Source organism: Pieris napi, chromosome 22 (genome assembly GCF_905475465.1).
Source record: "Pieris napi chromosome 22, ilPieNapi1.2, whole genome shotgun sequence".
Classification (NCBI taxonomy): domain Eukaryota; kingdom Metazoa; phylum Arthropoda; class Insecta; order Lepidoptera; family Pieridae; genus Pieris; species Pieris napi.
Window position 1 is genome coordinate 710728 of NC_062255.1, and position 14763 is coordinate 725490.

General features: G+C 38.2%; 2 protein-coding genes and 1 non-coding gene across 3 annotated transcripts; all 3 read right to left on the minus strand.

Moving 5' to 3' along the window:
- Window positions 1–1218: 1218 nt before the first annotated feature.
- Window positions 1219–6863, minus strand: LOC125060727. Its single transcript, XM_047665754.1, has 2 exons — window positions 2203–6863; window positions 1219–1926 (listed from the first exon to the last, which is right to left on the minus strand). Exons 1-2 carry the CDS (start codon window positions 6743–6745, stop codon window positions 1517–1519), a joined length of 4953 nt encoding a protein of 1650 aa, XP_047521710.1. The 5' UTR covers window positions 6746–6863; the 3' UTR covers window positions 1219–1516.
- Window positions 6864–10665: 3802 nt separating this feature from the next.
- Window positions 10666–11499, minus strand: LOC125061030 (ommochrome-binding protein-like). Its single transcript, XM_047666171.1, has one exon. It carries the CDS (start codon window positions 11497–11499, stop codon window positions 10672–10674), a length of 828 nt encoding a protein of 275 aa, XP_047522127.1. The 3' UTR covers window positions 10666–10671.
- Window positions 11500–13964: 2465 nt separating this feature from the next.
- On the minus strand, window positions 13965–14083 carry LOC125061055. The gene has a single exon (XR_007118963.1). It is a non-coding gene; the product is annotated as a 5S ribosomal RNA (ribosomal RNA).
- Window positions 14084–14763: the final 680 nt, after the last annotated feature.

Genomic DNA, 14763 nt, shown 5'->3' on the forward strand with positions numbered 1-14763 from the left:
CTGTTCTCTAAAAAAAGAAGTTTAATGGAACGATCAGAACCCTGTTGTTTAAATTCTAAGGTGCTGTAGCTATCAGGAATTTCGCCTGTAAATAGTTCGCGCTTACGACGTCAAAGTATTTTAAGCCGCGCGTGATAGGTAATTTCATTTAAAGTTAATTACGAAATTAATGTTTGTAATGAAGTTGGTTAGGCTTAATTGGCTTATCAATGATTTAGCGTGTATGTTGTATGACCACGAAATGTAATTAGGTAATAAGTGGGTTTCATTTTGTACTGCTTTAAGTATTATTTTTTTAGTATTGTTGGCCTAGTGGCTTCAGCGTGCGACTCCTGAGGTCGTAGATTAATCTCCAGCTATGCACCAATGGACTTTCTTTCCATGCACATTTAACATCCACTCGAACGGTGAAGAAAAACATCGTGAGGAAACCGGCTTGCCATAGACCCAAAAAAAAAGTCGACTTAGACAGGCACTGGAGGCTGATCACCTACTTGCCTATTAGTTTGACATAAAAAACATATTAAAAAATCTGATTTATTTGTTTTTTTTAGTATTTTTAAATTTAATTTTAATAATAGGACTATATATGTGGCGTTCACAGTCTTAGCCTCATATTTTTATGTTTTAATTTTCCTTTATAGGAAGGTAGGGTAGGTAATTATTAATTATTGGATATTTTACGTGCTGTTTTTCTCTCGCTCTTTACTTTCACCGAATGAGGTAGGATTATTTGTACACATACTTATTCATGTATTTTTTCTTTTAGAACCTTTTAGGTCCTTAGATTTCTGTATCTGTTTTTTAATTATTTATTTTTAATAACAGAAAAGTAGGAGATCAGCTTTCTGAGCCTGACCCACGCTGGCGACTTATGGGCCTATGGTATGAGGGTTTCCTCGCGATGTTATCGAATGCACTGTCGTTATTCGAACGGAATTCAGAGCTAATAGAAAATTATATACGATTAACCAGTCTTTGGACACAAATAAAATTAATGGGTGCGTGTACTTATGTACGCGCGTAAGAAGTTATACTTCTTTGGCATTATTAAAAATAGATTTGATTGCATCATTGATATACAAAAAACCCAAGATGCACAGTCTCATATAAAAGTAACGCTCGAAAGTGTCCCGAAACACTATTTCTGTCCATAACAGTATATGTTACAAGCATATATTATTGCAAAATCAACCTTACGCGAATGGCATAAAGTTGTGTTTGTGATTTATTTAAACAAAAACTATTTTACATGTTAGGTTCTTTAAAACATTTAAACTAAGTTGGATAACGTAATGGTACAAATTAACGAGGTAAGAGTGCGTGTGCTCAGTAGCGTGCGGTGGTGGCTAGTGACGCGTCCGGCGCGTACGCTGCCGCTCGGTCCCTCCCCTCGCGCCCGCCCGCTCCCCGCAGGGCTTCTCAGGGATGGGACGCTGTCCACAGACAATCGCCCTCATGCTAGGGATGTTCACGCGTAGCTGTGCGCGTGAACATCTTCGGCGGCCTTGAAAGATCAACTTTCAAGATCCTTGTTCTCCTCTTCTGTGATGATGTCATTCTCAAGTGGTAGTAGGCAGACCTTGTTTACGGCTCGTCGTTCAATTCCTCGGAACGTCATGAAGTCGGCCACCCTGCAGACGTTGTCAGAGCCCATGTAAAGACGCACGGCTCGTCCGATTCTCCATTTGAGAGGAGGGAGACCATCTTCCTTGAAGACGACGAGGTCTCCTTCTTGAAGATTTTGCTCATGATGGCGTCCTTTGTACCGCTGTTGGAGTTCTAGTAGGTATTCGTTTCTCCACCGTGCCCAGAAGTGTTGGCGCAGTCCCTCGATCATTCGGTAACGACAGCGGATGCGTGTCTTCAAGTCGGATGCCGGAGGTGATGGCAGTGACGTCAGCGGCCGTCCGATGATGAAGTGCCCTGGGGTGAGAGGAGAAAGGTCGTTTGGGTCAGATGTTAAAGGAGTAAGGGGTCGGGAGTTGAGGATCGCTTCGATTTGCGTAAAAAGCGTGCTCAACTCCTCGAAAGTTAATGCTGTATTCCCCGCTATGCGCTTTAAGTGATGCTTTGCGCTTTTTATGCCGGCCTCCCATAGACCTCCGAATGAAGGTGAATAAGGTGGGTTGAAGGTGAATTTAATGCCCTCATTTGCGGAATAATCTTTAAGATCACGAAGGCTTGACCGCATTACCCTACCTAATTCATTGTTGGCCCCCACGAAGTTTTTACCGTTATCACAGCAAATGTTATCAGGCTTGCCTCTTCTAGCGATAAATCGTTTTAGGCTTGAAATAAACGCTTGAGTGCTGAGATCGCTGACCGTTTCCAAATGGACTGCTTTAACAGAAAAACAAATGAATAAACATAGGTAACATTTTGAGATTTTATTACCACGTCCGATTTTATTGGAAATCATGAACGGTCCCGCGAAATCAACACCACAAGTTTGAAAGGGATAAAATTGTGAAACCCTATTTGAAGGAAGGTTTCCCATGAATGGCTCCATTGGCTTGGCCTTGTATCTTGTACAAACGATACATTTTCGAACTGTACTGCGTGCTAAATTTCTACCGCCTATAGGCCAGTATTGTTTTCTAAATGAACTAAGGAGCAGCTGAGGGCCGGCGTGAAAGAGACGAGCATGTTCGTGTCTCATGAGTATTTTCGTAAAGTGATGTTTACTATCTAGCAGAGCCGGATGTTTTTGTTCAAAAGAAAGTGTCGCATTATCAAGACGACCACCTACTCGCAATATTCCACTCTGGTCAATGAACGGAGCTAACTGCAAAATTGAACATTTAGGTTTGAGTTTATTTCCTTTATTCAAGGTATTTATTATTAATGAGTATGATTCATACTGAGAATTTTTAACCAGTAGCTCGAGTGAATCGTTGAGTTCCTTACTGCACAAGGGACTAACATTTTTATTTTTATTTTTACAATTACTTATAAATCTTAATACGTAGGCATATATTCTTATTAACCGATTGGGGTTTGAATACCTAGTAAAGTCAACAAAGGTAGATGTGTTTAATGCATTATGAACTTGAATATTGTTTTTCAATTCTGATAAATTTATTTTAGATTTAGGAGCTTGTGGCCACTCCGTTTCCTGACTTAGAAGGAAGGAGGGTCCGCGCCACCACAAATCAGACTTTGATAAATTACTAGGTTCTAGACCTCGCGACGCCATGTCGGCGGGGTTGATAGCTGTGGGTACGTATCTCCACGATGATAGAGATTGAGCTGAGAGCTCACGAATTTCGTTTACTCGATTGCACACGAATGCCTTCAAAAGCTGAGGTTGTGAATTTATCCACGCTAATGTTATGGTGGAATCAGACCAATAATAGGTACAATCAATATCGCACCGAAGAGCACTCGTCACCTTAGCTGTGAGGCGAGCTCCGAGTAAGGCCGCGCATAGCTCAAGACGCGGTATTGTTAATGGCTTTATCGGGGAAACACGTGTCTTTGCACAGAGTAATGCAGTGGATATTATGCCTTTGGGGTCCACTGAACGTAGGTAGAGACAGGCAGCGTAGGCATTCTGGGATGCGTCTACAAAGCAGTGAAGCTCTGTGGAAATGGGTGAAGCGCATAGCGCGAATCTGGGAAAATTAACTGTAAGTAAAGAGTTAAGGCTACCTATCATCTGTTGCCACACATTATTTATTTCAGTGGGGACTGGATCGTCCCAATCAAGCTTGAGGAGCCACAACCTTTGTAGCAAAATTTTTAAAGCAATAGTGCAGGGACTGATTAACCCCAGCGGGTCAAAGATTTTACACGTATTTGATAAAATTACTCTTTTGGTGACCTTTTGTTGAGTACAATCAACATTTAGGGTGAAGCGTAATGTGTCAGTGTCCGGGGCCCACAGGACACCCAATACACTAGACTCTTTACAAAGATCAAGGCCTTGAGTTTCAGTGTTGTGTTGAAATATCTGAGGACAGTTAGTTCGGAATTTATGGATAGGCAAACATGCCGAGTTAAGAACTTCTATGACTTTTCTATAGATATGATGCAATTCATGCTCGGAAGATGACCCGGTCAACATGTCATCAATATAAAAATCCTTTTGAATAACTTCTGAGACAATAGGATCATTGCATTCTAAAGCAAGCTGTTTGAGACATCTAGTACTTAGGAATGGGGCAGAATTTGTGCCATAGGTTACAGTTTGTAATTCCGCAATTTCAAGGGGCTGAACCTTGTTGTCTCGCCAGATGATCAGCTGTAAATGCCTTTGAGAGGGATCTATAGAAAACTGTCGATAAAAATTCATTATGTCACCTGTAAGGACGAACCTATGTTGACGAAATCTAATCAAGATATTAAACAGTTCATCCTGTACTACAGGGCCTGTATATTGAATGTCATTAAGTGATTTCTTTGAAGAAGTTTTAGCGGATCCATCAAAAACTACACGAAGTTTTGTTGTTTCGCTGGTTTCTCTAATTACACAATGATGTGGTAGGAAGTACCCAAATGATGGTCTGTCTACTTTAGATAAATGACCAAGCCTTTCGTATTCCTTTATGAATTGAGTGTATTTGTCTTTATGATCAAAGTTTTTATCAAGTTTTTTCTCAAGATTTAAGAAGCGCTTTTCGGCCATCATGTATGAATTACCAAGCGCTTGCTCTGGTGATTCCCGAAAAGGCATTTTTACACAAAACCGCCCGTTAACTAGACGTTTCGTTGTTTCCTGAAAATGATGTTCGCAAAATTCATCCTCAGGTGACATAGTGAGTTCTGAAAGTGGAAGCTCCTCAAGATTCCAGAACTTCGTTAAGTTGTCGCTAATTTCCTTGGTGAAATTGCAATGAATGACATTACTTTGTTTATGAGAGTAACTATGAAGAGGACCTGCCACTAGCCAACCGAATTTTGACTCTTGAAGAATGGGCTTATGTTGTCCTAATTTGATCTGCTTTGGAGAGATCGCGTCGAAGAAGACTCCAGCCCCCAACAGTATGTCAACGTCAGAAGGAACATAGAATTTAGGATCTGCCAACTGAATATTAACTGGTAAGTTAAGTTCGCGAACATTGACGGGAGCATTTGGTAAGTAGCCAGTTATTTGAGGTACTACATACATTTTAAGACTGACATTAAAGTGCTGGTGAAGTGAGCTTATGGCTAGCTCGCAGCTGTCAGTTATATGAACTTTGACGTTATTAATGCCAGATATACATAAAGAATCTGTATTATTACTGATTATACCCATTTTATGTTTTAGGGTTTCAGATATGAAGCATGACTGACTTCCTGCATCAAGCAGAGCTCGAGCAAGGTGAGTATTTTTACTCTGTGGATCAGTGACCCTGACCAATGCAGTGCATAGAAGAACCTGCTGATTAGAAGACTGTGCGGACAGTGACACAGAATTTGTTGAAGTTAATGTGGATTCAACGGCTGCCGGTTTGACGGCTGGTTCACTGACTGAGTGCAAGAGCGTGTTATGTCGTTTTCCGCACTCCCTACAAGTACTTTGAAGGCGACAGTCTTCCACAACGTGACCCCTCCTGAGACAGTTCGAGCAAAGGTTTAATTTAACGACTTCGTCTAACCGAACTTTAAGAGGTAAATCTTTAAAGACGTTGCAATGTACTATACTATGCTGATGCTTACACATTGGACAATTATGAATGTTTTTGCGTTTAGAGCTTGATGACGACACGAAACTTTTCGAACTTCGTGGTAGGAATGCGCTCTTATTATCACTACTCCTTACTACTTTAGGTTCAGGTTTAGATCGTTCAGTGCTATTGGCAGACATCGTCTCAAGAATGTCAGCACGGTTTCGAAGAAATAGAATCATGTCTGCTAATGACGGTAAGTTGGGCAAGGTATTTTTATGCTCTTCCCACTTCCTGCAGGTGACTGAATCTAATTTTGAGCAAATAATGAAACAAATGAGAACGTCCCATTTGTCAGTTGGTTGATCTAAGTTCTCGAGAGCTCTTAAGTTCTTTAAGAAAGTGTCTATTAAATATCTAATAGCCTTGTGAGATTCACGGAATAAAGGATCCATGCTAAATAACGCTTTTATGTGGTTATTGATTAAAATGTTTTTGTTATCGTAACGTTCACACAAGAGATTCCATGCCAAGCTATAATTTTTGGAAGTGAACTCAATTGACTTTATGACTACAGTTGCACCTCCCTCTAAAGATGATCTCAAATAATGAAATTTATTTATTTCTGAAATTGAATCGTTTTGATTGATCATGGACTCGAATGTGTCTCTAAATTCAAGCCACTTAAGGTAGTTCCCGTCAAAGGTAGGCAGCTTGATAGTAGGTAGTTTGATTGCATGGTGGTCACAACTGCCACCAGACCGGTGTGAAAGAGCACTACTCGGTCTCTGTTTGGAATCAGACTTGGAACATGACTCTATTAACTCCTGAGCAAGAGATATCAACGAAAAAAACCTATCCTCGATATCATCACGTTCATCAGAATCATCATTCAAAGCTTCTAACCTATTTTCTACCTCATCGAACTCAGAGAACATAGACTGTACCTTGTTTAGGCGATTGATTAGTTCCTTGACCTGTATACTACTTAGATCACCTGGTTTCACAGATGTTAAAGGTGTTATGTGATTTTCGAATTTAGTTAAGCGTCCCTTCATTGACCGGCGCAGATTAATTAGCCTTTGAAACTCGATTGAATCGCTAGAAGAGCCTTCGCCTTCAAACTTATCAGCAGCATCCGCTTTAGACATGATTCGAATTTAAATTAAGTACCTAGGTACGAACTTAGGTATGTAAGAGAATGGGGTACGTTTGTGATAAGCACGATTCAAAAAAAGGGCAAACAATAAATTAGAGAAAGTAATCTGTGCACCAAACCAGTTGACACGGTGGTCAAGTCTTCGCGATATTGCACGTGGCAGCTCAGCACGTCGAGCTCGGTACGACCCGGGAAGGCACGATGCGCCCAGGGCAGCCACGTGATAGGCAGGCTGTAATGTCCACTGGGCAGGAAGATGATCAATCCTGGAATTCACCGGGGGTTTCACGTGAATAACGTACGAAGAAACACTTGTTGGAATAATGGCGATCTATGACACACTAGAGATTTTAGCATAAGAATTGAGGCATGAAAAAATAAAATATTACGAGAGAATGGTTTATTAGACATTAATTTTAAGTTTTTTGGCAATTTTAAGGCCTTATGTTTAACGATTGCATGTATTTTAATGGATTAAGTAAATACATGTGAGAAAATGATGACTAGCCACACCCACCTTAATTAAGAATCCTTATTTTTGCAATGCTAATGATGATTTTAGGAAGCTCGCGCTTTGAGCATTAGGAAAATTATTTCACACAAAACGTGCTATTGCGCAATGTACCAAATCAAATACCAAAGATGGCGTAGCCAAAGAAAAGATTTTATGCCATACAAATTATTGCAAGCTAGCAGTGATGGAAACACTACGATAATTTGCTGGAAAATAATAAAGTGTCACGCATGTGGCAATCATGCACGAGTAGGGATAAAGGACCAAACTCGGTAGGCAAGAGCCCATGCGCACACTGAAATGCTATTGTAAGCGAATCACGCAGATATTGAGCTCGCTTCGATACAAATCGAAGGAGGAAAGTATTTTGGAAAAAGAATGGATAGGATGGCACTACTTAACTGGCGATCTTGTATGTCTGGTGATGGCCGCGTCCGTCCTCCTGGATCCACCTTGTCCTGTCACGGTCGCCAATTTTGTTTGTGATTTATTTAAACAAAAACTATTTTACATGTTAGGTTCTTTAAAACATTTAAACTAAGTTGGATAACGTAATGGTACAAATTAACGAGGTAAGAGTGCGTGTGCTCAGTAGCGTGCGGTGGTGGCTAGTGACGCGTCCGGCGCGTACGCTGCCGCTCGGTCCCTCCCCTCGCGCCCGCCCGCTCCCCGCAGGGCTTCTCAGGGATGGGACGCTGTCCACAGACAATCGCCCTCATGCTAGGGATGTTCACGCGTAGCTGTGCGCGTGAACAGTTGTTATTACAACGCAGTGTATACGTACTTAAAGCAAAAAAATTTTACGACCGACCGTGGTCGGTAGGACAAGGTATTGAGTGGAGTCGAACATGACTTTTTTATTTACAACTATTTAACATAATTTTAAATTTATCCGACTTTTCGGGTGCTTTACAGCGTGAGTGGTCACGGTGACTGAAGACAAAAGGTGTTGGATGTTAAATAGTTGTAAATTTATAATAATACATAACTTTAATCCGGTTAAAAAGTTTTTTCTTTAAATTAAAAAAAAAATTTAAATTGGCTACCTCCTGACCCGCACTTTATATAGCGTAAATATATTTGTCAAAAACTACACACAAAAAAGTTCAAGAGTACATAAATTTATTTATAAAAAAAAAACACAAATAAATAACATCGACTCCACTTGAAGACGCGAGACTATTTGAAATGAGCGCACAATTTAGAATGTTGCGCTCATTTTTTGAGGACGTTTTTTTGACGTTGAGTGTGCATCTTGGGTTTTTTGTATATCAATGGATTGCATGCAAATAATTAATTACAATTAAATAATCAAAGACTGGAAAAGGAGTCATTATAGCCAATAAAGTTCAGTTTACATTTGAAAAATTGAATAAATAAATATTTATTATTATTCTCTTACATTAAGTGTAACATAAATTCTATTATTATTCAAATGTTGTTTTTAAATTATGTCCAATGCCGTAGCATCTTCCGTGGGCAACTTCATACTGATAATTTTGTGTCACGGTGCGCGCGCATCGTAAAATTTCACCTCATAAATCTTTAATAACGCGCCTAAAGAAGTATAACTTCAAAAATGCTTAATATGCTATAGTATTAAATATATAATAATGATGCTGCACTCAAATACATTTTAGAAGAGAGTCGCACTCTGAAGCCATTAGGCCAATACTGCTTAGGGGCTATTAGTTGAATAAATACAAAATCTTTCCCATCCAAGCAAAACAGGAAATAACCTAACCAAGGAAACATAAACATCCCGAATATTCCCACAAATACCCACATGAGTCGTTAAAGTGACAATGGTAGAAGTTTGGCGAAAACATAACGATCTTGTGCAAACAATTTCAATTTGGTCGTGTTAATGCCGAGGCATATTCCACTAATTGGTATGGATTAATCCTCGCTCGTGACATTTCATATGAATCGATGTTGATTCTCAGTATTTCATAATTGATAAGCGAAAATAATACTAAAAATTTTCATTGTTCCAAACTCATAGCTAGTACACAGAGCTGATCATTGCCCAGTATACAGTGTGTCCTACCTTCCTAAAATGGGTATTTAGGAAGGTAGATTAGGAGGAATTAGGGGTTTTGCTCAGTCTGTCTTTGTTTTTTTTTAATTTATGTTATTATTATCAATTACTTAATATGTCATGTGGGACATGGTGTAATAGTTGCAGATCCTTACAAACGTTGTGTAAAAAAAATGGCGATTAAAAAGAGTGGCGGAGAGTTTATTGCCAGTTCTTCTCTTCCGTTCTACGCCCTTGATTTGAGAACTGGCAGTAAATGTAAAATTAGAAGCATTAATATGTATTTCTTTACTGACAAGTCATAAGTGTACATTATGTTACTTATATGATTTAATGATTTTTTTACTTTACTTTTTCAACCTCGCCTGGGATTTGAATTCGATACTTGTGACTATCGTCGTCCATAGTCTTACCCAATTATTTATAAAAATTAGGTTCATTGCACCATTTTAAATAAAGTTTTCATGTCTTTCTTCATCACACTGTTAACACAATTTGACAGAGAGAGACGAAAGAGTACTTTGGTACGTTTTTACTTTTTATGAACTTAGGTTTTAGTATAATAGTTATATAAAAACGATTAAATATATTTTGTCAGGTGAATTCAAAAGTTAAATCACCTCGGAGCAATTCGTAAATTTATAATTGTGGGTTTGGTTTCGTGGTTTACAGAATATAGGAAAACTTTGTGGCTTAAAAAATTAAAAAGAAATATAATATGTTTTATGTATTATATTGACAACAAAATTAAATATATTATATACATTTTTAAAACAATATTTTGTGGACAGAACTGTTTATTAAATAATAAATTTGTCGATGGTTCAGAATCTGATTAGATAAAATATGCTTTTTTGGTTACCAATATAAGTAGAAAAGATTTTTTTCCATAGTATGGGGGGGCAAACGAGTCTTCGGGACGCCAAAAGGGCAGCCCATTGACATTGGAAACCCATTCGCACCTACTAATAGGTGCGTTGTCGGCTTTTGAGGGAGGACTCGAAAAAAAAATATTTTTCGTATCTACTAGGGAAAAAACCCCCACTGGGAGTCAATTGTACAGTTCGCTAGTTCGCAAAAGAAAGTCTTGTGAAGTGGACCGTGGAAGACGACTTCCAGGCATCAAGGTGATGCTGGTGAAATGTTGAATTATGCTGAAACGACGCAGGAGTGATCAACCCAAAAATCTCTTTAGAACACTCTCAATAGTAGACTTTGTAGCGAGCATACATGTAATATATAAGCACAGATGTAATATCTCTGCATAGAAAGAGAATTAAAAGGAAGACTTAATTAGTCACCATATTTTATAGCTTATTGGACTTTTATATAACCTGGTATAAATAAAATTGCATCGAAGCCTTTATTCAACATTAACGCTTGTCAAACGTACTAATTCCTGGGAATTGGAATATATAAGATTGTTTTCTCTGTCAAAACACATCCCCATAACACCTGGAATACTCACAATTGCCTTTAACTTCTGCAGAATTTTACTCAAAACATAAATTGTATCTTCACTTGACAGGTAAATCTGTCTGGTGTTGTCTGTTGCTATACCTAAAAATCTTGGATATTTTTTTACAAGTATAGCATCGCTCTCATTATATTTGACGGAAAATAGACCAGAGCTATTTATAAAATATATATTGTCTTGAGCATCAAAAACAAATTGGTTCACCGTATGTTTTATTTCCTGCATCGCTCTTACTGTCCTGTTAAAGTAGGAGTAGGCTTTCAGGCTTGGAAACCTCACGAAGTACAGCCTTTTTTTCACCACCAGCCACCAGATGTCTAGGTTACTCACATCTAATCGTTTAAGAGTTTTGAACGTCGGATTGTATTTATAAACTCCGTGGCTTCCTCCAAAATATATCTCATTGGCTATTTCATCACTTGCTATAGCGAACGCGTCCTTAACTCCCTTCAAAACCGTGAGCCTCTTAGTGTCAATTTGGAGTGCACCGGGCAAATATTCTCCCTGACCTGCGTCGAAGCTGAAATACAGTGTGTTAGTGAGTTTGTCTACGGCTAATTGGTTTGGGCTGTGAGCGAGCGAAGCGAGCGTCTGCTTTACAAAACATTGTTTATTTGTCTCCTCGGATGGGAAGTCACAGATTTTGGCAACGCTTTCGAACGTCAAAGCAAATAGGATGAATATTGGTTTGAAAATTCGATTTCTTTCTAACATTACTTTAAATGTTGTTCACACGAACCGTAGTGTGTGACTGAACAAACTAAGATGGTGCCTCACACTTTGTTGATAGAATGCATATGAAGTATTCGTAAATATTATTGTTTACGTTGAGACGTGTTTTGTTTGTCTTGGGTATGGTAGGATACACCAAGTTAGAGGTAAGGAGGGAGCTTACTACCGCACTTTACATTTTTTAGATCCTTAGAGGTGGCAGTCATTCGGAAATGTTGGAGAGACTGAGGCTGCGAGTGCCAAATAATCACACTTGGCGAGGTAAGCAGACACAATGGCTCGCAGTGCTGCGAGCGCGTACAAATTTACTCAGAAAAGCGCCATTTACGCGTGTTTTGCGAACCCTGAATGCTATTGCATGTGAGATGGATATGTTAACGTAAAATTGTAAACACCGTTAGATTGTAATCTATCTCGCGAGATTATAAACTGTCGAAAGATTGTGAACCTCAACGAACTGCTTACAATTTAACGTATTATTATTCGGTAGATTGTACTACACTAACTTAGTTATCATTCAAACTTCTTTGGTCAATTACAGATTAATTTTACTTCCCAACAATTTCATATAACTACCGAATAATACTACGTTAAATTGTACGCAGTTCGTTGAGGTTCACAATCTTTCGACAGTTTACAATCTCGCGAGATAGATTACAATCTAACGGTGTTTACAATTTTACGGTGACAGATATATTTAGTGGCACACTGGCTAAATTCTCAAGGATTGACTTACTTATAATTTTTTATAAAAAGGTTTAGGTAAAATGCTTTCGTGTTTTGTTTATATTCTTTATATTTTTTTCATTAATAAGTTTTCTATTGTATTAGTATTAAGTTACTGTAAGATTAGAAGATAATTAAATGTGATACAATCGTGGAAGTTGTTTACAACAGTGTAGAATTTAAGGGCTCAAAGACGTTAATGGATACAGAAAGACACTAAACTAATTTAAAAAAGCGACATTGTTTTATGTTACATTTTTTTATCAACGCTAACATTATGAAATGCGAAGTTTTGAAGGAAGAAACAACTCTGACGTGCGTTCGAATCCCGGGCACTAATGTATTTTTAATTTATTTTATTATTTTACGGTGGAGTAAAAAGAGGAAACCGGCATGTCCACCCAAAATCGTCGGTGTAAGGCACAGCAGGCTTCAGCTACTTGCCTATTAAAATGGTCACGAAATAGAATCACAAATTTCAGGCCAAGACCCAAGATGCTGTGGCTATGTATACAGAGTCGTTTTAGTATTTCATGCATCACATTTGTGTCATAAATGGGTATTCATCACATGTTACCCATTTGATAAATTAGATGCTTTTGAACAGGAATAGCAAACCACAAAAATCGGTTAAAATCTGCTATATATTTGAAATCTAACCCGCAAGTCTAAAGGATCTATTCCAATTTAATTTCGCCTTAATAGCTTTGCTATTTCAATATAGGGATTATCAGTTCCATTCACATTTTAATGCTATTGTTAGGGAACGTCGCGGTTATACACCGGCTTCAGTACTATCAAGATTCACTTTGTTCCATTTAGAATAACTAGAACTTGTAGATACACACACCCATATATTTTAATCTTATTTAAATTTTTCCTTAAAGGTAGTTATGTAACCTACCATTAGTTAAGTTACACACATATATATTAGTTAATAGTAAAAGTAAATCATCTTTATATATCTTACTAGCTGACCCGGCTAACTTGGTTCCGCCTTAATAATAATATCGTTGTTACTTTAGTTAAACTTATTTTAGGATTTCATTAAGGTGATAACTTTTTTTGCAAATAGAGAAATGTTTTATTGCTTGCCATTGCAAAAGAAGAATGGCAGTTTTACACATTAGGCCTCTTCTCTCTATCGCCAATATTGCGATAATGCATGTTAAAGCACTTTCTGCTTTACAACATTTTTTGATGAGGTAACACATGTTTTCGATCAAGATAAAAGCCTGGTTATGCATCTCCTCATTTACTTCAAGTTCGGAATTTCTTGAAGTGACACGAATTCGACGTAAAATGATGCGTAGTTTTGTCAACAAATGTCACCACATGCCGTGTGCATTCGCAAAATTAATTAATTTATTTATTGTTATTCGATAACTTATCCGATATTTTATTACTTATTCTGCTATTCGGAGTGGAGAAAAATCCATCAAAAAAGACATAACTAACATCGGTCCAGCCGATCTCGAGTTATAAGTGTTGTAACAAACACGACTTTCTTTTATATATATAGATATATCATCGGATAAATTGTATAAGGAAAGTTTTGGTAGTAATAAATGAGCACGTTAGTTTTTCATACATTCATAAATTATAATAAAAAAACTTTAGAGGTGTCAAGGGACACCCGGATGGAACGAAATTCCTTTCGATTAATTTATATGTTAATTGGTATCATAACAGTATGATAGATTTTCTCGACGAAAAAAAAAAGCCAACATCACGAGGTGTTCCCAGGCGGTCACCCATCCAAGTACTGACCTCGCCCGACGTTGCTTAACTTCGGTGATCGGACGAGAACCGGTGTATTCAACGTGGTATGGACGTTGGCGATAGCTAAATCGAAATGTTAAATATAGCAACTATAGCAAAAAAGTGTCGTGACAACTTTTCGTAAGAATTTTTTCCGTCTAGCCCCCTTTCACAACGCGCGATAAGGAACTTCGTTCCAAAACTTGTTTTCGAGAATGTACAATAGTCGACATCACTTAGTAACAGATGTGTCACTTAGTTTTAAGAACCCATAAATCAGTTTTTTTTTAGTACAGCGTTGCAACCCTACTACCGCTAATTTTATGTTATAAGCCCTTAAACGAATAAAGACAGTCAAAATCAGATAAAGGTAAAAAACCGCCTTCACCGGGGAAGGCGTGGACTTTGTACTTCACTCACTCCAGTGCTTTCGTCCTACCCTTCAGGCAATTGATCACCCCGCGACGGCCCTAGCCGAGGTCCAAGTCTCGCATGAAACGCCCGATCCTGGCTGAGCTATGCTCGCCAAAACAGCCCGAGCTGAGCTGTAAAGGCCCTTAAGGCCAACAGCGAGATTTCATTTAAAAAAAGATTAAATACTGTTGACCCTTAGATTCAAACAAAGAGTATAATTTATTTGAACATCCCTCAAACAACCGCCACCGAACTTAGCTAGGTATATCAAGTTTTTTTGGTGTATTTATTAAGTAATCAGTTCTTATATTTTTGTTTTTTGTACTTCGGATGTTAGAATGGATG

Bases quoted from the DNA above. Each gene is read 5' to 3' on its own strand.
- LOC125061030 (XM_047666171.1), bottom strand. From the start codon at position 11,499: ATGTTAGAAAGAAATCGAATTTTCAAACCAATATTCATCCTATTTGCT.
- LOC125060727 (XM_047665754.1), bottom strand. From the start codon at position 6,745: ATGTCTAAAGCGGATGCTGCTGATAAGTTTGAAGGCGAAGGCTCTTCT. The intron at 1,927-2,202 runs GTAGGGTAATGC...CTCTCACCCCAG, and splicing joins GGGGGCCAACAATGAATTAG to GGCACTTCATCATCGGACGG.